The sequence below is a fragment of the Eublepharis macularius genome, chromosome 5, assembly GCF_028583425.1.
Source record: "Eublepharis macularius isolate TG4126 chromosome 5, MPM_Emac_v1.0, whole genome shotgun sequence".
Lineage (NCBI taxonomy): Eukaryota > Metazoa > Chordata > Lepidosauria > Squamata > Eublepharidae > Eublepharis > Eublepharis macularius.
Genome location: NC_072794.1, coordinates 98,248,338 through 98,275,165, shown reverse-complemented (window position 1 = coordinate 98,275,165; position 26,828 = coordinate 98,248,338). Strand labels below are relative to the sequence as shown.

The 26,828-nt window shown below is 42.8% G+C and overlaps 1 protein-coding gene across 1 annotated transcript in view; it reads left to right on the top strand.

Moving 5' to 3' along the window:
• The window catches only part of ARMH1 (armadillo like helical domain containing 1), a 64,441-nt gene that overhangs the window by 7,504 nt on the left and 30,109 nt on the right, over nucleotides 1-26,828 (top strand). The window contains exons 2-4 of the mRNA XM_054981258.1: nucleotides 21,463-21,681; nucleotides 22,089-22,157; nucleotides 22,375-22,541. Of these exons, the coding sequence (XP_054837233.1) occupies nucleotides 21,476-21,681; nucleotides 22,089-22,157; nucleotides 22,375-22,541 (442 nt within the window). The 5' untranslated portion in view covers nucleotides 21,463-21,475. The remainder of the gene's footprint in view (nucleotides 1-21,462; nucleotides 21,682-22,088; nucleotides 22,158-22,374; nucleotides 22,542-26,828) is intronic.

Here is a 26,828-nt window from a genome sequence, read left to right as displayed (position 1 = left end):
TTGGACTCTTTACCATATGGATTTTTGACTCTACCTATTGAATTTTCTACATTGTATTTAATCGTATAATAATTGCTTTGCACTTTGTTCCTTACACTTTGCACATTTAGAAAAACTGATAAAAATTATTTCCTGAAACCTTGATACTGTATTTTCCCCCCGGTTTCTATATTGATAAAGATAGATGTAAAGCAAAAGGTGACAGAAATAGGGTCAAAATTCTAAATGCAGCATTTCAGCAACCTGCACGCAGAGACAAAAAAAAATCTATTATAGTAAGCAGTGCAAAGAAATAGAAGACAACAAAAAAGGAAGAACAAGAGATCTGTTCCAAAAAATCCAAGAAATCCAAGGGAAATTCAAGCCACAATTTTGGATGCTGAAAGATTAACATAGAAAAACAGTATCTGATCAGCACAAAATAAAGGAAAGATGGAAACAATACACTGAAGAGCTATACACAAGAGGTGGATGGATGACAGATACATTCGACAAAGAATCTTTTGATGAAGAAATCTTAGAAAGTGAAGTAAAAACTGCACTCAAAGCAATTGAGAGAAACAAAGCACCTGGAGTAGATGGAATAACAATAGAGCTATATCAAGCTACAGAAATGGAGCATCAAAATCTTAACAAGAATCTGTTAACAAATATGGAAAACAAAACAATGGCCCACAGACTGGAAACGCTCAGTCTACATTCCAATGCCAAAAAAAGGAGATGCCAAAGAGTGCAGCAACTATCGGACTATTACACTAATTTCCCATGCAAGCAAAGTGATGCTCAAAATTCTACAGCAAAGACTCTTACTATATATGGAAAGGGAAATGCCAGAAGTTGAAGCTAGATTCAGGAAAGGAAGAGGCACTAGAGATCACATTGCAAATTTACAATGGCTAATAGAACATACCAGGGAATTTCAGAAGAAAATCAGCCTGTGTTTTACAGATTACAGCAAAGGTTTTGTGTGGATCATGAAAAGCTATGAAGAGTCTTAAAAGAAATGGGGGTGCCACAATGTCTGATTGTTTTGATGCACAACCTGTACTCTGGACAAGAGGTTGGTTATTTATTTATTTATTTATTTATTTATTTATTTATTTATTTATAACCCGCCCTCCCCACAAGCAGGCTCAGGGCGAGGTACAACATTGATTAAAATACAACTTAAAATCAATCATAAAAACAGCAACAGATAAAATACTGTACCCCTTTCAGGGCAACCAGCATCAGTGGACTCTCCATACCCCTTCTAGAGGGAGACCGGTGGAAGGGTCGGCAATAATGGGCTAAAAATTAGCCTCCACCATATGCCTGGTGGAACATCTCTGTTTTACAGGCCCGCCTAAATGACACAATATCCTGGTGGGCCCAAGTGTCCTCAGACAGAGTTCCACCAGGTTGGGGCCAGGACTGAAAAGGCCCTGGCCCTGGTAGAGGCCAGCCGAACCTCCCTAGGGCCAGGAACCACCAGTAGATGTTTTCCAGTTGAATGAAGTGCTCTCTGGGCACATACAGCGAGAGACAGTCCCTTAGGTATGCTGATCCCAGTCCATTTAGGGCTTTATAGGTCAAAACCAACATCTTGAACCGGATCTGGAATTCTACTGGGAGCCAGTGAAGCTGCTGCAAGATATGTGTAATGTGTGTCCTACATGAAGCTCCAGTTAGGACACGCGCAGTAACGTTCTGGACCCGTTGAAGTCTCCAGATCAAGCCCAAGGGCAGCCCTGTGTAGAGCGAGTTACAGTAGTCTAACCTGGAGGTGACTGTTGCATGGATCACTGTTGTTAGGTCCTGGGCCGAGAGGCAGGGCGCCAGTTTGCCAGGCCTGCCGAAGGTGGAAAAAGACCGCCTGAGCCACAGCCGCGATCTGGCTCTCCATAGATAAGGAGGAATCCAGAATCATGCCCAAACTCCTAACCGATGGTACCGGCACAAGTGGTGCCCCCCAAAGGTTGGGAGAAGGATCCCTGCCTCCAACTGTCCACAGCCCAAGTACAGGACCTCCGTCTTCATGGAATTTAACTTCAGCCTGCTCTGTTCTACCCACCCAGAATCGGCCTCCAGAGCTCTCAACAGAGTGTCAGGGGCAGAGTCAGGTTGGCCACCCATCAACAAATACAACTGGGTGTCATCTGCATATTGATGACAACCCAGTCCGCAACTCCGCACCAACTGGGCAAGGGGCACATATAAAGATTGAACAATAGGGGAGAGAGTATCGCCCCCTCTGGGACGTCGCACTCCAAAGGTTGGCGTGCGGACAGTCTCTCCCCCAGCGCCACCCCCTGTTCTCGACCATGGAGAAAAGAGACAAGCCACTGCAAGGCCATCCCACAAATCCCCACATCGGCAAGGCGGTGGTTCAATAACTCATGGTCGACCGTGTTGAATGCTGCTGAAAGGTCTAACAAGATGAGCAGTGCCGACCTGCCCCGATCCAGGTGCCTACGGAGATCGTCCGTGAGGGCAACCAACACTGTCTCCGCCCCATGACCCAAACAGAATCCAGACTGGCATGGGTCCAGGACAGAATATGGGGAGACAGAACGGTTTCCAGTTGGCAAACATATCAGACAAGGATGCAAATTATTGATAGGGGAATTTTTGTAATAGTACTCTGCTGCCAATTATACGTCCCCTACTACCATTTATCCACATATATTTCAAGACACCCAACACAGTGATTACAGAAGAAAAATAGGTTCATTGTTTACAGAATAAGCCCATGACACATATCACCATTTCAAGGCTGAGATGTGTAAGGACCTGTTACATTAGAGAGCTTTATATACTTTCAGCACTGATTATTTACAGAATAATTATTATTTGGTTACAGAATAAAAGATCAAAAGGTTAGTATAAACACTGTCAGAATGATACAAACAGCCTGTCAGAATGATGCAAAATGACACATTTCTCAGAATACATGATATCTGACAAACTTGAATGACAAATGAATTATGCAAACATTTGAAAAGCTGGAGCTATATAGCTTATTTATCTTAATTATAATAAATAAAACAAGAAAATTTTTATACTTTTTTCAAGGACCTTTCTCATCTACACAAGACCTATCTGACAAGCAGGATATCTCAGAGGAAGAATTTTGACAGTGGAGCAAGGCCATCATACATGTCTGCCTCAAAGATGGGGAATTAAAAAGCAGCAGGCTTTTATCAAGGGATCATGATGACCGATGTATACCAGGGTCAGAAATCCTGGTGGCCGCCTAATAAAGAGGAGACTAATATTTCAATGAATCAAAGCCTTTACTTAATTACTCTTCAAGCTTACAGGGTCTAAAAATCACATATACACATTCAGTGCAAGTCTAGGAAATAAAAGATGGAAAGGTATAGAGACTGTCACATTAGCACTAATATCATTGTTAGGCAATATACACCTGTAATGAGGAGCAGAGAGTCAGCAGCGAATGGCAGAAAGCCTAGTGAGATGCCAGCAACGCACTAGGTGGGATGGGGTAGGAGGGGTCCTGGGAAGTTTGAGCATCTCCCTTATATAGCCAATTTCAGCCCCTGGGCTAGACCCGGGGTGGGCTTAGGCCCTGTCAAATGGAAATTTAACAAAAGGAAATAATGTGCCACTTAGGTGGGATAAAGGAGATCCAGACTGGGTACTTTGGAGTCTTAAATAATGTTTGTGTTTGTGACACCTCAAGAATAACAAAAGGGACAGGAGGAAGAGAGGCTGGGGGTGATTGATTTTTATGATGGTCCATGGCTACACTTCCAGAGAGAAGAAAGGACAGAGGGGAAGAGCGGATGAAAAGTGATCTGCATTTTATGCTTGTCCATTGCTTGATGGGTGGAAGCGATTATCTTGATTGTGGGATTACCAGGAGATCCTGAAGCACCTTTATTTCCTGGCATCTCCATATCTAGACGCCCATCTGGAAAACCGTTCATGACAAGGTGCAGACATGCCATGGCTTCCACAGGAAAAATAGTTGTCTTTTTAAAACTGTCTCTGGGAAAATAGCTTCTCTCTCTTTCACTGCTGGTCCTGGTTCCTGCAGGGATCTCAGCAGGGGCTGGCATCTTGGCAAGCAGGCCTATTTATCTGGGTGCAGTGTGGCCACTCCAGAGTGTTTGCAGAGAGGGTGGCTTGTGGGTACTGATCAGGGGGTTGCCCTGCCAGTCTCATGATGCTCCCCTCTTCATGCATCATATTTGCCTCAGTACCAAGTTATGCACAGTCCATATATAAAGTCCATGTCCAGAATTCTGTGCAGGGTGTGTGTGTCGAGGCAACATACATGCCTGTGTGCTGTCAGCTTGGATGCATGGTCACAACAAGATTTTATGGAAAGGGGTCTAAAAATCCTTTAACAATCATCTCCCTACCTGTTCAACCTTTATGCAGAGTATAACATAAGGAGATCTGGATTATATCTAGAAGAAAGTGGAGTGAAAATTGGTGGAAGGAACATTAACTATTTGAGATATGCAGATGACACCATGTTACTGGCAGAAAATAGTGAAGACTTGAAACGACTACTGATGAAGGTTAAAGGAGAAAGTGCCAAAGCAGGATTACAGCTGAACATGAAGAAGACAAAAGTAATGACCACTGAGGAATTACACAATTTTAAAGCTGTCAATGAGGAAATTGAAATTGTTCAAGATTTTCTATTCCTTGGCTCAATCATCAAGTGAAAGGGAGACTGACTGCAATGAAGAAATCAGAAGACGATTGAGACTGGGAAGAGCAGCTGTGAGGGAGCTAGATAAGATCCTTAAAGATAAACATGTCTCTCTTTGGGAACCAAGATCAAGATAATCAAAATGTGAAAGTTGGATGGTGAAGAAAGCTAACAGGAAGTTCAGATGGTGAAGTGGGCAATACATTTTCATAAAGAAATAACAATGGAAGCATGGGAATACCTATGGAAAAATACAGTGAAGATCTCAACCTGTACGAACATTAAAGAGAATGTGTACAAAATGATATACAGATGGTATTTAACGCCAAAGAAAATTGCGCTAGGAAATACCAATATGTCAGACAAGTGCTGGAAATGTAAAAAACATGAAGGATCATTATATCACATGTGGTGGACATGTGAAGTAGCTAAACAGTACTGGGGAGAAATAATTGAAGTAATAAATGAGATTTTACAAATACAAATAAATAAGAACCCAGAACTGTTGCTACTGAACTTGGGAATGGAGACAATTCCAATGCAGCACAGAACATTGTTATTTTACAAGACAGCAGCGGCAAGACTTTTATATGCGCAGAAATGGAAGACACAAGAAATACTAACTGTAGAAGACTGGATTTACAGATTGCTGTACATGGCAGAAATGGACAAAATGACAAGGAAACTTAAAAGATCTTGACCTAGGGCAATATATTGTTGATTGGGGGAAACTGAAACAATTTCTGGGGAAAAAATGGGATGTAAAAGGAGAACTGCGGCAGTTTGAAAATTTTTAAAGAATAGTGTTGTAATGACAAGAGAGAAGGGATCTTACCATTTAGGGGGAATGTAATTATAATCTAAGCTTATATAATGTTTAAGGGGATTTTACATTGAATATATGGGATAATGAGAAGGGGTAAACAGATATCTTGATGAGGTATACTATACATGATATATGACATAAAACAACGGGTTAGTAGATCAGACTCTATATATAATATGATATGTGGCTGTGTTGTGTGGTGTGCTACATTGGTGGCATAGCATACAACATATATATAATATATATATATGTGTGTGTGTGTGTATATGTGTGTATGTGTGTGTGTGTGTGTGTATATGTGTGTGTGTATATATATATATGGTAAATGAGAATTTCTAAGCAACTACTTTATTAGACTATTATATATAGCATTAAGTATTATAGGTGTTATTACAAGAATTATAATGATAGAAATTAACTAATTATAAGGATAGAAACTAATTAATTTCATTTCTGGCAATAATTGTATAATGGAGATAACTTTATAATTGCAATGAAGGAATTTAAGTAAGGTGGGAAAATATATATTAATGTATTAAATTGATTGAATTGGTTTGGAGGTATATATGGGTCAAATTGGTTGACTATTTTTTGGTGGATAGTTGCATAATGAAAGAATAATATAATTATATAATTAAAACAGTATGAAGATAAGATATGTAGAAAAAGTAATATATAGAGTATAAGTTAAATTGGTTGACTTATATTGAATGTACTGTTTATAGAAGTATTTAAAATTATGCTAAATGAGGGATAAATTGTTTGTCCCATATTGAAGATGAGATTATAAGATAGAGTATAGAGTACCAAAATTAGCTAAATGATTATTATCAAAAGAAAATATGCCAAGAATGTATTATTTAGTTATGTATTATTTAGTTGTTAAAGTAAGTAGGAAGCCAGAAGGAGCACTGTGTTATATAGATAAGCTTAGAAGAAAGTGAAAGTCTACGTTTGACAGATAGAATAAATTTAAAATGAGTAAGGGAAAAGGGACAAGGGGTTGGAAAACTGTTGGAAGTCAACAAAGGGGGGGAAAGGGAGGGGGTTAGAACTGGGGAAATTAAAGGAAACTGATTGTAATGTACAATTTAATGACATCTAATCCAATAAAAAATTTTATAAAAAAAAACATATATATAATATATTACTGTGATATATACTATATTGATAGTGTATTTGATGGAGTATATGTTGAAAAGAAAAGAAATAGAATAAGTTTAAAGTAAGAGATAGGGTGATCTTTGTTATATATTATATTATATTAGTATGTTATATTGAGTTGAGATATACTATATTGATAGAGGTTTGATAGAGGTTATGTAAAAATAAGAATGTGCTTAGAATAAGAGATATTGAATTAGAGTTGGTAGGGAAATATAAATGAAATAGATTTAAGTAATAAGAAGGGTTAGGGGTTGGAAAGCTGTTGGGGGGGGAGGAAAAGGGAGGAGGGGAGGAATAGGGAGGGGGGAGGGGAGGAATAGGGAGGGGGGAGGAAAAGGGTGGGGGTTAGAGCAGGGGGCAAAATGGGATTATTTGTGTCAAATTTGCAAAATGTTCTTTGTTTTACCACTCACTAATAAAAATTTTATTTAAAAAAAAAGGAAGAAAATTGATTCATTTGAAATGTGGTGCTGGAGGAGAGTTTTGTGGATACTATGGATGGCCAAAAAGACAAATAAGTGGGTACTAGACAAATCAAGCCCAAATTCTCCTTAGAAGCTAAAATGACAAAACTGAGGCTATTTGTATATTGGTCACATCATGAGAAGACAAGATTCTCTGGAAAAGTCCACAATGCTAGGAAAAGTGGAAGGCAGTAGGAAAAGAGGAAGACCTAAAACAAGATGGCTTGACTCAATAAAAGAAGCCACATCCTCCAGTTTGCAGGATCTGTTAATAATAGGACATTTTGGAGGTCTCTCATTCATAGGATCGCCATAGGTCAGAGGTGACAAAACAACACATAACACATTGTCAAAGTATGATATCCCCCACCCCACTTCTGGATGCTTTCAGGCCTTGCCCCATGAATTTCTGATTTGGGATTATGAAGATTTGGAAATATGGAGACTCAAAGTGAAAATGAAGATCACTGTCTCATTTTATAGATAAATTGCTCATTGTGGCTTATGCCGCCTCAGTTTGTCTTGGGCTTGTCTACAAAAAGGAGAAGGGGGTTTACCTCTTCATCCTCTACTCAGTTTTGCTTTCAAAATCCAGATCCTTCTTTGTTGTTAGCATTTTAAATGGGCGGAAACGTCCTGGGTATCAGCGACGCTTGGCAGCTTGCCTAAGATTTGTCACCTATCTGTTGTGGCATTACCTTATCAGCACCCTAATGCTGCTGAGCTGGCCCCTGCTTAGAATTTCAGCCAGTCCTTGGCATGGAGTCCAGCAATGCCTATCAAGTCACCAAAAGTGGAGGGCTGCAGGGTTCACAGCATATGTTGCTGGAGCACATGCATCCCCTGGAATGTAGAAGTAACAAGAAGACTCTAGGATCTGATGGTTTCCCACTGGAATTTTGTAAATACTTCTCAAAAAGCTTGGTTCACATTTGACTGCATTGTTTAACAATGTGTTAGCCATGAGTGATTTTTTTATGGAGGAAAGCAAAAATTGTGGATAAGCAAAAAAAATATGGTACAGTTGGTACCCATGTTGGCTAGTGTAAACCAACCTGATTCATTAACAAGGGTGTGAAAGTATTTCATGCAACTGTCAAAAGGAGAATCAGTCTCATAGTACTCAACTGCATACATGTGGATCAAACAGTTTTTATCCCAGGTCATCACATTTTAAATGCTCTTAGGAAGCTCTTTAATATAATTCAACACAGGAAAACCCAAAGATACCAATAACTTTGCTTGTCCTAGATATTTACTAATATTTTATTGCTTGGAATGAGAACCAGAAAAGATTTTGAAACAAAATGAAGTCAAGGAAGCATTGTATGGGGCCCATAAAAGCTATATAGCAAGTCCCTGGAGTTAAGGCTGGGGCAGCAGAAGAGATCGCTTGAGACTTTAGACTGACTGCTCCAGAAGAATTCCCATTCCTTTTGCTTTTTCCACAGGCAATGAGGTCTCTAGCCATTTCCCACTAATCCTAAATGTTTGGAGGCCAGTCATGGTTATTCAGTGATACTGAAAAGGTACATTTTAAGAGGTCCTTTTGACTTCCTATGTTGCGAGTCTGATCTAGAACAGAAGTTCTGGAGTCAGCTTCTGCTAAAAACAATGTTCTAGTTGATATGTGAAAAAAGACTTCAATTCATATGTGATTTACTCCATATTAGCTCTAGGTCAACATAAGACTGATCCACAGTAATTGGGTTGGAGATGGCTGCAAAAAAAGTCATTCCGTTTGCTGTGTATGGAATATGCTATTTTTTCTTAATCTTAAATTTCTGCTTAATTTCTATGTACATAAACTAAGCATAATGTAGTGGATAGAATGGTGACTATTGGTCAGGGAGACCTTGGTTCAGCCATAAAGCTCAGAGAATGATTTTGGGCCAGTCTCAATTTGATTTACATCACAGTGTTATTGAAAGGATAAAGTGGATAAAAATCCTATGTGCATGGCCCTGAGCTCCTTGGATGAACAGTGATGTACAGCTGTGAGAAATAAATCAGAGGCATATGTACAGGCAATTCCAGAGAAGATATGCCTAATGTCTTTGGAGTATAGGAAACCAGATGACCTTACTCAGTTCAGAAACCTAAACCTTAAAATATAAGGTGATTTAAAATTGTATCTTCTTTGGCTTTATCACCTTTTGGGCTCTTTATGGGTACCTTTATTTTGCAAGTGGCTGATAAATATAACAGAGGCATGTTAATTGCTCTCTACTCAGCCTGGATGAGGAAGAGAGGGGAATAGTTTAGGACTGTAATTTTCCCCCACAGAGCTCTTTTGCCTTTACCAGTTGACAGGGGCCTGGGGCACATCCCCCGGACAGCCGCCCAGTCATCCCAGCAGGCACCCTCGGTCAGAACCTACCTGCACAGGAGGGAGGGAAAATAACACCCAAGCCTCAGAGGATTAGAAGGGGCAGGTGGAAGCCAGCTAGTCCCACCCTCCAGTGGGAGTCCAGGGTGCCAGGCAGGGATAGGGAGGGCAAAGGCAGTGGGGACAGGCAACCAGCAGCCAGGCAAACTGAAGCCTTACCAGCCAGGGAGGAGAAGCAGCCTCAGCAACTCAGTGGGGACAGGCAACCAGCAGCCAGGCAAACTGAAACCTTACCAGCCAGGGAGGAGAAGCAGCCTCAGCAACCCAGAACCACACCCCAGCCTGCAGCCCAGTTTGAAAGCAATAACCTAGCCTAGGGGATGCCAGGAGCGAACCAACACCAAGTGGAGCTGCCTGAGGCAATCTGAGGGAGAAGATGGGCAATCAGCCAAGGAGGCTCAGCTGGACCTGCTTTCAGCTGTCAGCCCAGCCAGAGAGGCTGGATAGCCAGCCAACGAGGCACAGGTGGCCTGGCCCAGTGCTTCCAGCCAAACGAGCACAGGTGCAGCTGCCTAGGCCAGCTAGGGCCATGGTTAGAAGACAGCAGGAGGGCATGGTTGGCAGGTGAAGCATGGCAAGGATGAGGGGATAAAAGGGAAGCCCTCCCATGGGACAGGATGGGTTGAGTAGGAGGGATGGAGCGGAGCGGGTGAGAAGAGGCAAGGAGGAAGGAGATGGAGGAGCTCAAGGGGGAGGACTGGATCAGGTTGAGCAGGCCAGCAAGTGGACTGAGAGGAAGTCTGCGCGATGTATACCACCCCTCCTTCCACAGAGCAGGGTCCTGCAGTATCCCTGACACCCCTTTGACGTCAGGGCCAGGTATCAGCGGCAGCCGCAGCAAGCCCTGACACCAGTTAGAACATGTAGAAATTCAACAGTGGGACCAAGCCTTGTCATATTGATACATAAAACTTTACTGGTTGATGATTATATATCAATTACAGGCATAGAAACTCTGCCAAAAGTGGTAGGAGGAGGTCAGCATTAAATTGGCAACTTTTTTCAGACTGCTTTACCCCAACTCAGTCCTGAAGATACACATAGCTTATATCTGGGCCAAGTCTGTGCTCTGTCCCAGCTTTTTACATTTCCCACCACGCTGCCTTAGCTTCAGGTTCTCTGTAAAACAAAGACACATTCACAAGGCAATCAAGTATGTCTTTTTTCCTTGGGCTGTTATTTCATTGATATCCAAAAGTTAGCTATGAGGGCTGCAAACAAGCACTTGTCCTTCAATAACCTTCATCTGCTACGCAAATGAGGAGTAGTGTGGGCATAAGCCACCATGTATCTGGAATGAAGGAGATAGATGTGCATTAACTACAATCTTGTCAGAGCTGCTGTGTGGCTGTGTCTTTAGAAAATGTATTTTCCTTACTGGGAGGTTTAAACTAATTTTATCAACCAGGAATTCAAATTAATATAACAGTGTGAATTTCTGATGATTGAAAGGGGCAATATTTGATTCCTCTCTCCTGCTGCAGACTAGGGATCCCAGACCTCTGGTGGGGGCAGGGGATCTCCCACCCCACCCCCACTTACCTGAGCAGCAGGGGGGCGCACACCTTCCTTGCGCACTCCCTGGCTGCGCGGCGCTCTCCCGTGCACCACAGCTGCTGGGATTGGTTCTGTTTTGGCCTGGATCAGGGCCGCTGCGAAGCACAGGAGCGCTCCTGTGCTCCGCAGTGCTCAAAACGGGCCCGATCCGTGGCAAATCAGCCTGTTTTCAGCACCTGCAGAGCGCAGGAGCGCTCCTGCGCTCCGTCAGCGCCCAAAACGGGCCTGTTCTGCCATGGATCGGGCCCATTTTTTAGATGCTGCAGAGTGCAGGAACGCTCCTGTGCTCTGCATCACCCAAAACAGGCCGTTCTGCTGTGGAGCAGGCCTGTTTTGAGGCGCTGGGGAATGCAGGAACACTCCTGCGCTCCGCAGTGCCTCAAAACCGGGCCTGATCCATGGCAGAACGGCCTGTTCCGGGCGCATTCTGCAGCGCCTGGCCGCGCAATGACGTCACCCCAAAGTGACTTCATCGCACCTGTGTGGGTGCGTTCGGGCGCTCCACGCGCGCGCCCCTCCCAAAAGGTAAGTGCCAGGTGCCTGTCCCCCTGCCAGGAGATTGAGGGGGACTAAAGAACAGCAGGGATATAAAGTGCAGTCAAAAACTATTCAATTAATATATTTAGAATGTGTTAAAGTGCAAAAGTGCAATACTGTACTTTCAATAAATACAATAAATATATCAGTAAATATTGCTATGCAAAATCAATTCATGATTGTCTGTCCAATGAATTTCAAAAGTTCTGAAATGTTTTGTAATCACAGAGAGCACCAGGAAGTAAGGGGGATGGAATTCTGACTCGCTGGTCTCCACTAGGTGAATATAATGCCAAGAGGCAGAATTGCCGACGGGATGGTGCAGGCACGATTCTCCAATTCCCGTTTCGTACCACGTCTTCTTCTTGGGCAATATTTCTAGTGGTTCAGACCTTCCCCACGTTCCTGTGTGAAGTGCTCCAAGAGGCAATCATGCCACAACATGATTGCCTCTTGGAGCACTTCACACAGGAACGTGGGGAAGGTCTGAACCACTAGAAATATTGCCCAAGAAGAAGACGTGGTACGAAACGGGAATTGGAGAATCGTGCCTGCACCATCCCGTCGGCAATTCTGCCTCTTGGCATTATATTCACCTAGTGGAGACCAGCGAGTCAGAATTCCATCCCCCTTACTTCCTGGTGCTCTCTGTGATTACAAAACATTTCAGAACTTTTGAAATTCATTGGACAGACAACCATGAATTGATTTTGCATAGCAATATTTACTGATATATTTATTGATATATTTATTGTATTTATTGAATGTATTGTATTGCACTTTTGCATTTTAACACATTCTAAATATATTAATTGAATAGTTTTTGACTGCACTTTATATCCCTGCTGTTCTTTAGTCTACCTTGGTTAACAGGGATATCCCGTAGTGTTTTTCCTTTAGGAGATTGAGGGGGCTTGGCAACCCTATGCAGACCTCCAATTCAACCCGCCTATTGTTTCTGGGAGTCTTGTGTAGTGCAGAACAAAAATTAGTGAGAGATATGTGGGCTATGGAGCAGGGAGGCAGAGAAATACAGTTAGTTGCACTACGAGAAGCACATTCTGTTAACAAATTATCTTAAGGATTCAACATAGTAGGTAATGCCAATGGATCATCTTACATAGTAGGTAAAACCTTTGGATTATATGCACTTTTATCCACTGTGACTGTTTTGTGTCTCAAGTTGTAATCAGGAAGCTGAAGATTATTTTTTTAGCAGTGAGAGGACTTAGAGCTTTCTAAAAAAAAGAGGAAGTATGTGTCCATCCCCCCTCCTGCAGTATAGGTATAGAGATGTTAATTTAGAATCAAATTTGAGATTGTTTCAGGTGGTAAAGTTCTTTTAACTAGATCAGTGTTGAGGACATAGAAGCACTTTATGGGGCTTTAAATTTAACATGGATGTCCCTTATGAAAAATCACTTCTCCCAAAACGCAAATATCAGCTACAAGGCTCACAAGTAACATTTCATAAATATTCTGTAAATCAAATGAATGAGACTCATGTTTCACCTCTTTCCTCCAAAAGGCTGCTACAGCTGCTCCCCTGTCAGTGCTAATGTTTGTTATGGCTAATAACACTTTCAATCACAAGTATTTGAGGAAAATTGATTTATTTTACACCTTCTTCTCTCCTGAAAATGCTCTGCCAAGGACAAAAGCTCCTACAGACCACAGGTTGTTAATTCCCTGATGGATTCTTCTGCTTCTCTCAGCATGGCTTCTTTATATGCTGTTTGAAGAAACTGATAAAAATATACAATATGATTTCTATAGCTCTTTCAGAAATTTAATTTAGCCTACCTTGTAGTGACTCTTTAAAAGTTACTTCTAAACTTGTGTCCATGTGAAACAGTTCTGAGATTCTTTTGCCCTGTTCGTTAGACAGATATATGTAGCAGATGTTCAGGGATTCTTCATAATATTCATACATTTTCAAAACCAAAAGTGTACAAAATAAGCTATGGTCTGACAGGTTCAAAGGAATACAGCAAACATAGATATGCAAAGGAACAAGGTGAAAAACAAATCCAAGAGAAAAATACACCAAACAACTAGTTGTTGCTTGTGTGTCCCCCAACATGTGCCCCCCCCATTTCTGATTTAAAAATTTGGAAACTCGGGGGGAGGGGCTGTCATGAAATATTTTCTGTTTTAGAATGAGAACTGAAATACATTTAAGGCAATGTTTTAAAACATTGTTTCAGCTACCCTTTGTCACAGCTTATTAATAGCTGTGTAAAATGTTACATTTCTATGTACTGTAGACACATCCAACTCTAAAACCTTGCCTGCTTCAGATTCTTCTGTATTCTATAGTACGTGAAAGAAACAAATTTAAGAAATATACTAATGTACAAAGCTTGTTTCAATCCACAGATATCTTCAGTTTTGTGAAACCCCACATAGATATGAAAGATCTTAATGGAAGCTTCTTTTCTGTCTAAAACTGATTCCTGGTATCAGGTGGTCATAATGAGGAACCAGTACTTGGAGAATTAGTACTAGGGAATACACCTACATGAGTCTTGATGCGATTTGCCGCATGCTCTTGATAAAGGGCTTGAAACAAAGGAGCAAGGCAGCTCTTTGTTGGGCAGAGCTGTGGGGACTAGAGATGTGCGCTACGGTTTCTAATTTGGGGTTTTAACCCAAATCAGGCCCAATTTAGAAAGATTCGGGATTCCTGAATTGGCCCCAGCATTGCTGAGCTGATTCAGGAATCCCGAAATAAAGCTTTCCGAAGCTATTCTTATTGCTTCGGGAAGCTTCAGGCAAAGCGGTAGCAGCCGTGCATTGCAAACAGCAAGAAAAGTGCTGCTTGCTTTCAAATTTCCTGCCCCGCCACTTTTTTCACCTGATGGGAGGGGGAGGTGGTGATAGGGTGGAAAGTTTGAAAGCCACCCTTTTCAGGCTGCTTGCAAGTGGCAAGAAAAGGGTGGCTTTCAAACACCCTGCTGCGTTCTTCACCCAATGGGAGGGGTGAAGCAATTTAAACACCCAAAGCGATTTAAACACCTGAATCCCGAAGCAACTTCCTGCTTTGCGGTTTAGGTTATTCCAAATTGTTTTCCCGCTTTGGGTAAACCCCAAGCAGGAAACCCAAATCTTTTTTGGGTGTACACCCCTAGTGGAGACTACACATTTTCTCTTGAAAAAGAAAACCAAAAACAAGGAGGACTAAACTATTGCAATATTGATTATTTGTGAACTTACTTATGATGTCTTCAATAAACTGTGTCAATTGATTACTAATGATCTTACCTTTTGGTGGTTTGAATGAGCCATATCAGAACCATGTAAATAATGTCTTTTATATGCATTTAACCTCTTATTGCCTATTTATGTATTTATGGAAGTATTAATGTATTTATTCAGGGCTCATTTGGAGGGGGAACACACCAGAACGGCGTTCCGGTAGAGCTGAAAAGTGGTCACGTTGGTTTTGGCCCCGCCCATGTGATTCCTTTTCCTCCCCTCCAAAGGAGGCTAAGCTGCTTCAGTTCATTCTGCTGCTTTATTTTCATTCCTGACTTGTGAGTGAGTGTGTCCGTGCAAGTAGGGCTGCTGGGGCTGGCTCTCCAGAGGAGGGTAAGCTGCTTTGAGTTCATTCTGCTTTATTTTCAGGAAATACCTGGAGATTTTTGGGGAAAGGGGCCTGAGGGGTGGGTGTTGCCTTCTGACACACTTCTGGTGATGTCAGGGGGCGTGGCAAATGCTAATGAGATATGCTAATGAGTTATGCTAATGAGTTTCTGCAGTTCTTTTTCTATGAAATGATCCCTGTATTTATTCATTGAGCACTTTAAATTGGGCCTTTAGGAGTATATATGGAGGTTGAGTGCTATGGAAATTTTTGAGCTCTTAGATAAATATTAAAGATTGTATATTTCTCCCTTTGAACTGTGATTTGTGATTTGTTGCTTGCAGTTAGACAATCATGGTGAAACTTTTCTTCCTTGTTACCGGAGAAACTGATTCCTGTCTGACAAAAAGAGCTTTGATTCTTGAAAGCTCATACCTTGCAAATCTGGTCTTTGATGTGCTACTGGACCTGATTATTGCTCTTTTACTACTGACTAACATGACTATTCACCTGAAACTGTTTGAGAAAGACACTTGATAATAACTTACTGAAAATATTGGGTTGAATCTAGTTGAAAGGATCCAAGCAGATCTTCACTCAAGCAATAGCAAAGGGAGGAGATTTCACCCAATTCATCCTCTTCGTTACCGCCCCCAATGTTTATGAAGGTGTTGTGTAACTGTTTGGGAAAAGAACTTTTATATTTAAGATTTTAGAGAGGTGCCAACTGGCAATGCTGGTAGAAAGGCCCATGCCATAGGAGAATTTCATTGGTAGAATATACCACCTGATGACTGATTTTCTGCTGATTCCTTCCTCTGTCCTAAATGCTTGAAGTCCAGGAGAGGAGGGCTACTTGTGAATTAACCTGGATTTTGTTGGGATTTAGCAAGTGATTTTGTTTCAGTCATGAAAAAGTTAAACTGTTTGTGTTACTTAGTAAACTTATTTGCATGTAACCACTTAGGCCTCGAGTAAGGATTCCCGCTATGGAAAGGGGAGTCTCTAAGCTTACTGAAGTAGAATTAGGGTTTTCTATTGGGCAACCTGTTTATTGGGGGGGCAATTAAGTGATGCTATATACTGAAGTTTTATTGCTCTTTGTTATTCAGAGTCTCTCAATCAGTCTTGAGATACCTTTTCTAGCAAGATATAGTCAGTCTAGCAATTTTTTTTATTTTCTTCCAATGTAACCCTATTTTTTATCCTTTATGCAGTAAAGTATTCTTACAGAGCTATACTGGAGTGTATGTCTGTTCTCATTCATTCCAATGCACAACCTCTGCCTTAAACGCTGCTAATTTTCCAACAGATTTAAGGTCATCACTGGAGGTAAAAGCAAGCTTAAGGTAACTGAAATATTGGGCGGGGAGATTTTCTGTGCTAGTTGAATTTCTACAGCTGCTAGGTTAAAGTGCAATCAAGTGAAACCTCAAGGAGTTCAGCTTGTAGGCATGTGATTCAAGAGTTTTGTGCCCTTTGCTGACTTACTCCTCTACCAGCAAACTGTGGAACTGATAACTAATAATAACAGTGTACTTATATACTGCTTCTTCTAGGTAGATCAGTGCCCACTCAGAGTGGTGAACCAAGTCAGTGTTAATATTATTCCTACAGTATAGCTAGAGTGCTGGGTCTGAGAGGAGTGGCTTACCCAAAGCCACCTGCTGAGCTCATGGCAGTAGTGAGATTTGAACTAGCAATGTTAACTTGCAATCCAACCACTTAACTACTATGCTACAGAGCTCTCTCATAGCAGGTGAAGAGGGATGCCTTTGAGCAGGTTTGGTTATATTTAGTGTGGACATGGTCAGAAACTGGAAGAAGGGAAGAAGTCATAACTGGATTGGTACATTTCCTTTCATAGAATCATAGAGTTGGAAGGGGCCATACAGACCATCTAGTCCAACCCCCTGCCCAGTGTAGGATCAGCCTAAAGCATCTCTGGCAAGTATTCATCCAGCCTCTTCTTGAAAACTGCCAGTGAAGGGGAGCTCACCACCTCCAACCAGTTCCCTATCCACCGAACTGTCCTATAGTCTACTCCACAGTCTTCCAGTTTGCCCATCAGAATGTCATGGGGGACCTTATCAAAAGCTTTACTGAAATCCAGATAAATCACGTCAACAGAGTTCCCCCGATCCAGTAAGCTGGTCACTCGATCAAAGAAGGAAACCAGGTTGGTCTGGCAAGATCTGTTAGGAACAAAACCATGCTGACTTCCCCGGATCACTGAGTGGTCCTTCAGATGCTTACAGATTGATCCCTTTAAAATCTGTTCTAATATCTTCCCAGCAACAGAAGTCAGACTGACCGGCCTGTAGTTTCCCGGGTCATCCTTCCTTTCTTAAAGATTGGGATAACATTCGCTCTTCTCCAATCTTGTGGCACATCCCCAGTCCTCCAGGAGGCCTTGAAGATGATGGACAGAGGCTCTGCAAGTTCTCTAGAAAGTTCTTTGAGCACTCTTAGGTGCACACCATCCGGCCCAGGGGATCACATACAACGCCACTCCACCTCCTCTTCTATACTTCCGGTTTTTCTTGAACAACTCATACCCATCCACTAGCACATTCCAGTCATCCCACCAAGTCTCAGTAATTCCTACTATATCATAGCCCTCTGTTTGCAATAGAAGCTCAAGCTCTTCTTTCTTATTGCCCATACTTTGGGTATTGGAATATAGACACTTGTAGCCTTGTACCTTTATTTGACCTTTCCTACCCAGGTGGGTCCCCACTGTGTTCACTTCATCATTGAAGTCGCCATGTCGATCGTCCCCTGCCCCTTGTGGCATCAGTTTAAAGCTCTCTTGATGAAGTTCTCCAGGTTCGTTCCAAACGTTTTCTTCCCTGCCCTTGAGAGGTGAAGCCCATCATGTGCTAGAAGGCCTTCTCTAAGAAAACCTATCCCATGGTCCCAGAACCCAAAGCGCTCCTGCCGGCACCACCATCTCAGCCAGCGATTCACCTCAAGTATGGTCCGCTCCCTGCGTGCTCCTCTACCTGTGACTGGAAGGATAGACGAGAATACCACCTGAGCCCCCAATGTCTTCAACTGCCTTCCAAGGGCTTCATAATCCTCTTTAATTCTTGCAACAGTATTTGAAGCCGTGACGTTCGTTCCCACATGAATCAGCACAAACGGGTACTTATCAGCAGGCTTGATGAGTTTTGGCAGCCGGTCGGTAATATCCTGAATTCTGGCTCCCGGCAAGCAACACATCTCTCGGAATAGGGGATCTGGCCCAGAGACATGGCGTTCCTTACCCCTGAGCAAGGAGTCCCCGACGACTACCACCTTCCCTTTTTTCCCACTTCCATGTGGCCCCTTGTCTTCTGCACTCCCTCTTCCAGATCTTTGCGGTTCTCCTTCCACTGTCACCTCTGTCACCATCTCTAGCACTTCAAAGCAATTCTTGAGCTCAAGTGGACCAGAGCATCTTCTTCGTTGACGCCTTCGGGTTTGTACTGTAGATCTGAGAGGAGGCTCAGAAGGGAGATTGACTTTTTCTTCTCTTCCTTGACTTTCCTCTTCTTGGCTGTGTGGAGCCCCCAGGCTGTTGTCAATAAAATCCTCTCCCTCCTTGATCTCCTGAAGGGTGGTGATCCTCTCCTCCAGGCTCTGAACCTTTTCTTCCAAAACTCTGACCAGCTTACACTTCTGGCAAGTGAACTCTGTCTTCTCTTCTGGGGGAAAACAAACATGACACACTCCATGCAGGTGACTGCGAAGGGGGCTTCAGTAGACATGATTGCCTTCCAAATATACCTAGAGTACTAGCAGCACTTTCCAGCAGCCAAACTTACCACTGAACTCAGAAGTCTGCCATCCTTTCCATTCCCAGGAATCTGAGGTTATAGATTCAGATCCCACATGCAGAAACTGTTTCTTTCATTTGTATGTATTCATAGAATTTGTTCCCCCCTAAATTTAACATACTTTGAGTACATTACTTAGTATGCTAATTTTATCATTTAACTAATTTTTCAGATGCAAATGGTTTTGGCCTTTTTCACATGTATTCTTTAATTTTTTCATTTTCAGTGAGAGTGATGTTTTACTGTAGAGTTTTCATTTCTTTTTTTAGTTTTATAGTATTTCTATTTGTTACTGATATGTATTTATTTGTTATTTTTATTCTGCCTTTCTCACTGAGGCTCAAAGTGGCTTACACAGCGTAGGTTTTTTTAGTGTCATTTTTAGAATTTATATATGATCACTTGAATCAAACAGTGTCTTTTTATGTGATACAATTTTAATTAATGATGTCTAATCCTAATCTTGTGGGGAAAAACTTTAACAAACAACTTTTGTAAATAGATTAATAGGACTATAGCTAAAACTTTTCCATAAGAGATATGGGGAAAACTCTTTTCTGGGGGCACTGAGAAGCGAAGAAACAACAAATTCAACTTTTTACAGGGCCGACTAAAACCAAGTATTTGAAATCATGGCAGAGTAGTTGTTTGGAATAAACTGCCTAGCAAAGTTGGGAAATCTGGTCTGAGGCTTTTGTGAAGAAACTGAATCGGTATATCAGGAAATCCGTGTACATTCTGGGGGATGAATTTAAATGGCCATGCCTCCTTATTGCTCCTTCTAGAGTTGTCTGCCACCTTTGACATAGTAGACCATGCAACCTGCTGAGGCATTTAAAAACAGAAGTGGGCATCAATGGATGTGCCTTGGACTGGTTTAAATCGTTTCTCATTGAACGGACTCAAAGAGTTGCTGTTGGAGATCAGCTATCTCCAGAATGGGAACTATCCTCTGGGATTCCGCAAGGCGCAATCTTATCTCCCATGTTATTCAACCTCTATGTAAAACCTTTAGGAGAACTCATTCACAGCTATGGAGTTGGATGTCACCAATATGCAGATGACACCCAACTGTATACCTCGCTATCCAGGCCCCACAGAATGCAGTAAAAAATCTTAGATTGCTGCCTGACAGCCATAGTGAAATAGCTGAAAAATAACAAATTAAAATAGAACCCAGACAAGATGGAAGTGATGCTTGTTGGGAAGGCAGAGATCTTGAAAAACATTGTACTCCTTACTTTCAATGGAGTTCGTTTGACCCTTGCAGACTCAGTAAAGAGCCTAGGGGTTATACTGGATCCAGCGCTACTACTAGAAAAACAAGTTAAGGCAGCTGCAAAAAATGCTTACTACAATCTCACTCTAGCCTGGAAAATGGCTTCTTATCTCGACACAGCCGGCCTGGCCACCTGGATCCATGCTATGGTAACATCAAAACTTGACTATTGCAATGCATTATACATTGGTCTCCCATCTAAATTAACTGGGAGGCTCCAATTGGTTCAAAATGCTGCGGCTCGACTATTATCAGGAACGAGCAGGAGCTTGAACATCACTCACCCCATTGGCTACCTATCAGTTACCGTGCTCAGTTCAAGGTACTGGTTATTTCATACAAAGCTCTTCACGGCCTTGGTCCAGCATACCTACAGGACTACCTCCCTCCCTATGTTCCTCCACGGCAGCTTCACTCATCTGAATAGGGTCTCTTGCAGGTGCCAGCCTGTACATGGGTGAAATCAACAGCAGCCCGTACACGGGCTTTCTCTGTGGTGGCCCCTACCCTATGGAACGGCCTGCCTGAGGAGGTCAAGACAGCCCCCACACTCCTGGCTTTCCGCAAACAATGCAAAACTGAATTATTCAAAATTTTTCACAGCTATGAGGGCGGTATTGTAGGAAAGGGGTCCCAGATATTTCTCTAATGAGTTAGGAACCATAGATTCCACCATTATGTTGCCTTACATATTATCTGTTGCTTTAAATATGTACTCCTATATCCTACCTGTGCTTTATGTTGTTCAGTGTAAGTCTTAGAAATATGTTGTTTCAGCAATTCTTCAACCCCATATTGGATCCTTGCTAATACTATGTCTTTGTAAACTTGTATTCATTTACTCTATGACATTGTTTATGGAAATGTTCTTGACACTGTATGGAAATGCCTCCCTTGTCCTTGCCACTGATTGTACTAATCCCACACTATGTAATCTGCTTTGAGTCTCAGTGAAAAAGGCAGAATATAAATGACATTAAAAAAAATTAAAATGTATTTATTCATGCATATATTAAAAAATAGCAGGGTGAGTTGGGTATGATAATTGTTAAAGGGAATTTCTTCTCCTGAACTGTTCTGAGCATCGAAATAGAAAGTCAGTGATATTCTCTAACTTACAAACCTAAAACTCTTATCTGAAATTTCCCCTCTGTTTCCCCACTGAAGGTTACTACTAGTAATGAGTTCCATAAAAGAACAGGCAGCTATCAGCAGATTAATAAGTTTCCTGCAGGAGTGGGACAACGCCAACAAGTTTATCCGACGTCGTATTTTAGACAATTTCATCTTGACTAGCCATGGCAAGACAGGTCCAGAACTGGAGGTGGAATTCTCTCAAGGAGCTAGTTTGTTCTTGGCCCGCTTAACAGCCTGGCTTAGGCTGACGTATCCACTTTCTTGGAGAACTGATGTTACGATAGAACAAGGAAGAGGCAGAAATGGGAATAAGCATTTTTCTATGAACATAACCTAAGTTGTCTAAATTGGCAAAATGAGGACAATTTTGAACAGTATAATCCAAGGGCCAAGTATAATCCAGCCACATTAGCAGAATTTGCAAGTCCTAGACAAAAGGTTGTCCTCCAAGAATCTACGTTCTTTAAGTACACAAGTATATCTTGCCACACCACATCAGACACACCAGTTTTTGACACGGGTCCTGGGCTATCAGGAGAAAGGTGGGCATAGAAATATTTTAAATAAAACAATGTGTTCTTGCAAACAGCTGGGGTGAGTGTCAGTTGGCTATCACAGAAACTTTTTATATTAAAGCCTTAACACACTTATAATAGTTACATGTATGGAACATGTTTAGAGCAACAATTAAAGTCCATTGGCATCTTCCTATCAGCTGCAAGTGGGTAAGTAAAATTATTAATTAATTTACATTCCTGTGCAAAATAGAAAAATCTGTACCTGAAAGAACAAGAGATCCTTGGCATCTCCACTACCTCGTTTTCCTCCAGATTGTATGAAGAGAACTGTGGTTAATATATGTTAAGGAGTAATTAATGTCATGTTATATGACCTTGAAATAAAATAGTTTCAATGAGCTTTTTGTCCTCCAAATCTTTGCAGCCAGCGGTACCTTATTGAATTCTTGGAGGTTGGTGGTATTCTTACACTGCTGGAAATACTTGGGCTCAAGCAACTGAAGGAAGACGACAAAAGGGAATCCATAAAGCTTCTTCAGTTAATAGCAAGCTCTGGCAGGAAGTTCAAAGAGCTGATTTGTGAAAGCTATGGTAGGTAATCGTGACAAATGAGGTGTACTGTGAGATGTTTAAGTGAAACAATTCTCTGTGACTTCAGGGTTTTTTCCCAGAGAGAGAAACGAGTGTTCTCAGCAGCTATCAATAGTGTCCATGTTGTTGAGTATGTCATGTTTAATTACTTGTGCTTTGTTTTAGCCATGTTTTATATCTGTACTTGGATTTATACTTGTTTTCAAGTTTTTGCAACACATACTCTACTGTATTGTTCATGTCTTAGCTGTTGATCATATTGACTTGCACTGTGTAATCCACCTTGAGTCTCAGTGAGAAAGGTGGACTATAAATAATATAAATAAACAATGTAAAGTTTTCTTTTCTGCACATCAGATGAAGAAATTTTGGCTCTGTCTTTCCACAGAGTTTGCTAATCTTGAATAACTAGAATACTTCATATAGGAAACTTCATTCTTCCCTAAAAAGTAAACTTCAGAAACATACAAAAGAAAAAAGACATATTTCTAAAAGGTAAAGCAAAATAAGAAAAAAGCAAAAAAGAAAAAATATTGTATGAATAGGAATACATACCAATTTTCTCTTCGAAAAGGTTTAACAGTGTTACGTATTATACACTAATAGTGATATAGTTGCTATGATTTATACAATCACTGGTAAGTTGAGTTGATGTCCAGTCCGTCTGGACCAGAGCCCTAAGCCACTGACTCCCAACCAAAGGCTCCTACCCCCAGGCTACAAGTCCCTGCAGAAGAAGAGAGAAACAACATGCAGCGGAGTTGTTTCAAGCTGGCAGCCACTTTCCCTCTGTTCCCCCTCCTTCCCTTCATCCTCCAGAATTGGCCGCTTCTCTTGGAAGAAGGCTCCATAGACTGGAAGAAAGCTTCAGGCAAGGCTGAGAGAAATGGCAGGATGCAAGCCAGCATGTAAATGGTATACTTCATTGCTAGTGGAGGTGGTGATAGCCATGATCATGGATGGCTTCAAACAGGTATCGCACAGATTCGTGGAGTTGGGGGTTACTAGCCACGGTGACTCGAGGGAACCTCCATCATCAGAGGCAGCAAACCTCTGAGTCCCTGTGCTGGGAGGCAAGGCAGCAGTAGGAGTAGGCCTTAGCTCTGCATTCTGTAGGTTCTGTTGCATGACTGGTTGGTTACTGTGAGAAATGGGATGCTGGACTAGGTAGACCACTGGTCTGATACAGCAGGGCTCTTCTCACGTAAAGCACGAAATTATCACTAATGACCAAAGCAAACATATAATAAAATATCCACAAAAAAACAGGGTTAACATACCTGTAACTTATGTTCATCGAGTTCTTCTGTGCTGACACACATGGGGACTGTGCAGGCGCAGGCCAGCCGCTGGAGAATTCTTTAATGCTTCTATAGCTCCGAAGGGGCCGTTTGTCGCGCGCCTCAGTGACCGTTTTCCCGCCCAAACGGTCACATGTCTTCCCAGCGACCAACGGCCCCTTCCCTCAGTTCTCCTTTGCCGCCACTATCCAATACACATAGCCATAATCCTTTAAAACATCAATTTTGTTATAATCATCATATTATCGTGCATTGGAATTCACAGCGGGGTAAGAGGGAGGGATGTGTGTCAGCACAGAAGAACTCGATGAACATAAGTTACAGATATGTTAACCCTGTTTTCATCTTCGTTCTTCTGTGCCTCCACACATGGGAGAGTACCAAGCTTCACACAATAAGGAAGGTGGGGTGAAGTCCAACTCAATTTTATTATATAACAACAGTCCTAGTACCAGGACCAATAAATAAATAAAGCATTGTATAGTAACATTTAACTTGCTCAATAAATACATATATACATATATACACAAAGTGTCGTTGTCAGTTATTACAACAATACCCTCCAGCATCCCTTTAGGAAAACAGGGAGTGAAGGACAGCTTTGGCTACAGAAACCTCTTGCTCTGCATTGACATCCATAGCATAGTGTTTAACAAACGTGTCAGCAGAGGACCACATTGCTGCCTTACAGATATTCACCAGCGGCACACCCCTGATGAGTGCCGAAGAGGCTGCTTGAGACCGTGTGGAATGGGCTCTGACTTGCAGTGGACAACCCACCCCAGCCAGAGAATAGGCCTTACTAATGGCCGACACAATCCACCGTGACAGGGTCTGCGAAGATGCCCTGTGACCCTTGTCTTTGGCCCCGAAACAGACAAACAAGTGGGGACCATTACGGAAGTCCTTTGTCCTATCTAAATAGAAAGCCAAGGCCCTCTTTAAATCTAAGGTATGAAGGGCCCTTTCCCCTTTGGAAGATGGCTGTGGAAAAAACACAGGCAGCGTAATTTCCTGCGACAGGTGAAAGGCAGACACCACCTTAGGCAGGAACTGAAGGCATGGCCGCAGGACCACCCTATTACTGTGGAACAGGAGGAAGGGAGGGTCAGCCCTAAGTGCTGATAGTTCACTAACCCTTCTGGCAGACGTTACAGCCACCAGAAATGCCACCTTGTACGATAACAAATCCAAGGGGCACGTAGCCAAGGGCTCGAGGGAGGCAGCATCAGCCTCGACAACACCAGAGACAGAGACCATTGAGGTACAGGAGGTGACACAGGGGGATAAAGATTAAACATCCCCTTCAAAAACTGGCGGGATTTACAGTGTGAGAATACTGTGCCACCATCTACTTGGGTGTGGAAGGCCGAAATAGCCGCAAGATGGACTTTGAGGGAGGTAACTCTTAAACCCTGCTCCCTCAACTGGCATAGATAATCAAATATGAGCCCCAGGGGGCTACTGGCAGGCACCACTCCTCTACCAAGCGCCCAAGCCTCAAACCTACGCCACTTAGCCTCATAGGACCGTCTAGTGGACGGCTTCCTAACGTTCAGTAAGACCCTCTCCACCTGATCCGAAAACGCTACTGGTGGGGAACGATCTGCCAGGCCGACAAGTGCAGCTTCCTGGGGTTGTGATGGAACAGGCTCCCGTTCCGCAGGGGATCCTGCCGGGGAGGCAGACTCACGTACGTCCATTGGGACATCTGCAGGAGCTTGGGAAACCAAAGCTGCCTCGGCCAAAAGGGGGCCACAAGGATGCAATCCGTCCTGTCCTCCTCTATTTTGCACAGAACCCTGGGAATCAAGGGGAACGGTGGAAACATATAATGCAACCCTTGGGTCCACATAAACTGGAAGGCATCCCCAATAGAGAGGGGGTCGCTACCTGCCCTCGAACAGAACCTCTGGGCCTTGGTGTTTGCTGCAGTCGCGAAGAGATCTATGTCCGGTTGGCCCCACATCCGGAAGATCGGCCCAATGTACCCTACGTTCAGATCCCACTCGTGATCCAACAAGAGGACTCTGCTCAGGGCATCCGCCCGAGCATTGTCTGAACCTGCCACGTGTATAGCTCGAAGCATTACACCATTTCGAATTTCCCACTGCCAAATGAGCGTGGCCTCCCTGCAGAGAATCATAGATGCCGTGCCCCCTTGCTGATTTAGGTAGTACATGGCAGTCGTGTTGTCCATCTGCACCAACACCTGGCGATTTTGTAGCAGCGCTGCAAGGGACACAAGTGCAAAACGAATGGCTCTTAGTTCAAGCAGGAAGAACCTAGAGAAGAACCCCCTTACAGATTCCTCATAGGCCATTTCTTCCACAGCACCCTTGGCCAAGAGCGACACTATTTCCGCATCCAGCTCTGCCATAGTATTATTTACAGCCGTTAGAGGTGAGCTACACCTAGGCAGTTCTAAAAATTCCAGCCCGTATCCCACATCAACGATCGTTAAGACCCATGAGTCAGATGTTATTGACTCCCAGTCAAAGATGAAAGGCTTAAGCCTGCCGGAAAAGTTCGGGGATGCGGCTGGATCGTCCCATCAATACTGCCTTCCAGGACCCTGCTGATCCTTCTGCTGGGCCAAGGGTTGAGGTGCACGAGGTTTGAAAGGCCTACGCCTCCTAGGCTGCTGAGCAGGAGTGTAGTGCCGCTGAGGGTAGGCAGGGTACTGCTGGTAGAAAGGCCGTTGTTGTTGGTACCTGCCCTGGTAGTGGTATGGAGTGTACCGCGTGGTGTACCGTGGCCTGGGGGCGGGCTTCTCCGCTGGGGCCAACCCCAAGGACCGTGCCGTCTGTCTGTCCTCCTTCTTCTTGAGCGCCTCATCCGTCGAAGCCGAGAACAGAGTGTCCCCTTCAATGGTAGGCCCTCAATCCTAGACCTCACTTCCTGCGATAGAGCTGTTGACCTGAGCCAGGAGTGACGTCTGAGGACCACCGCCGAAGCCATCCCACGCACAGCAGTGTCGGCAGCA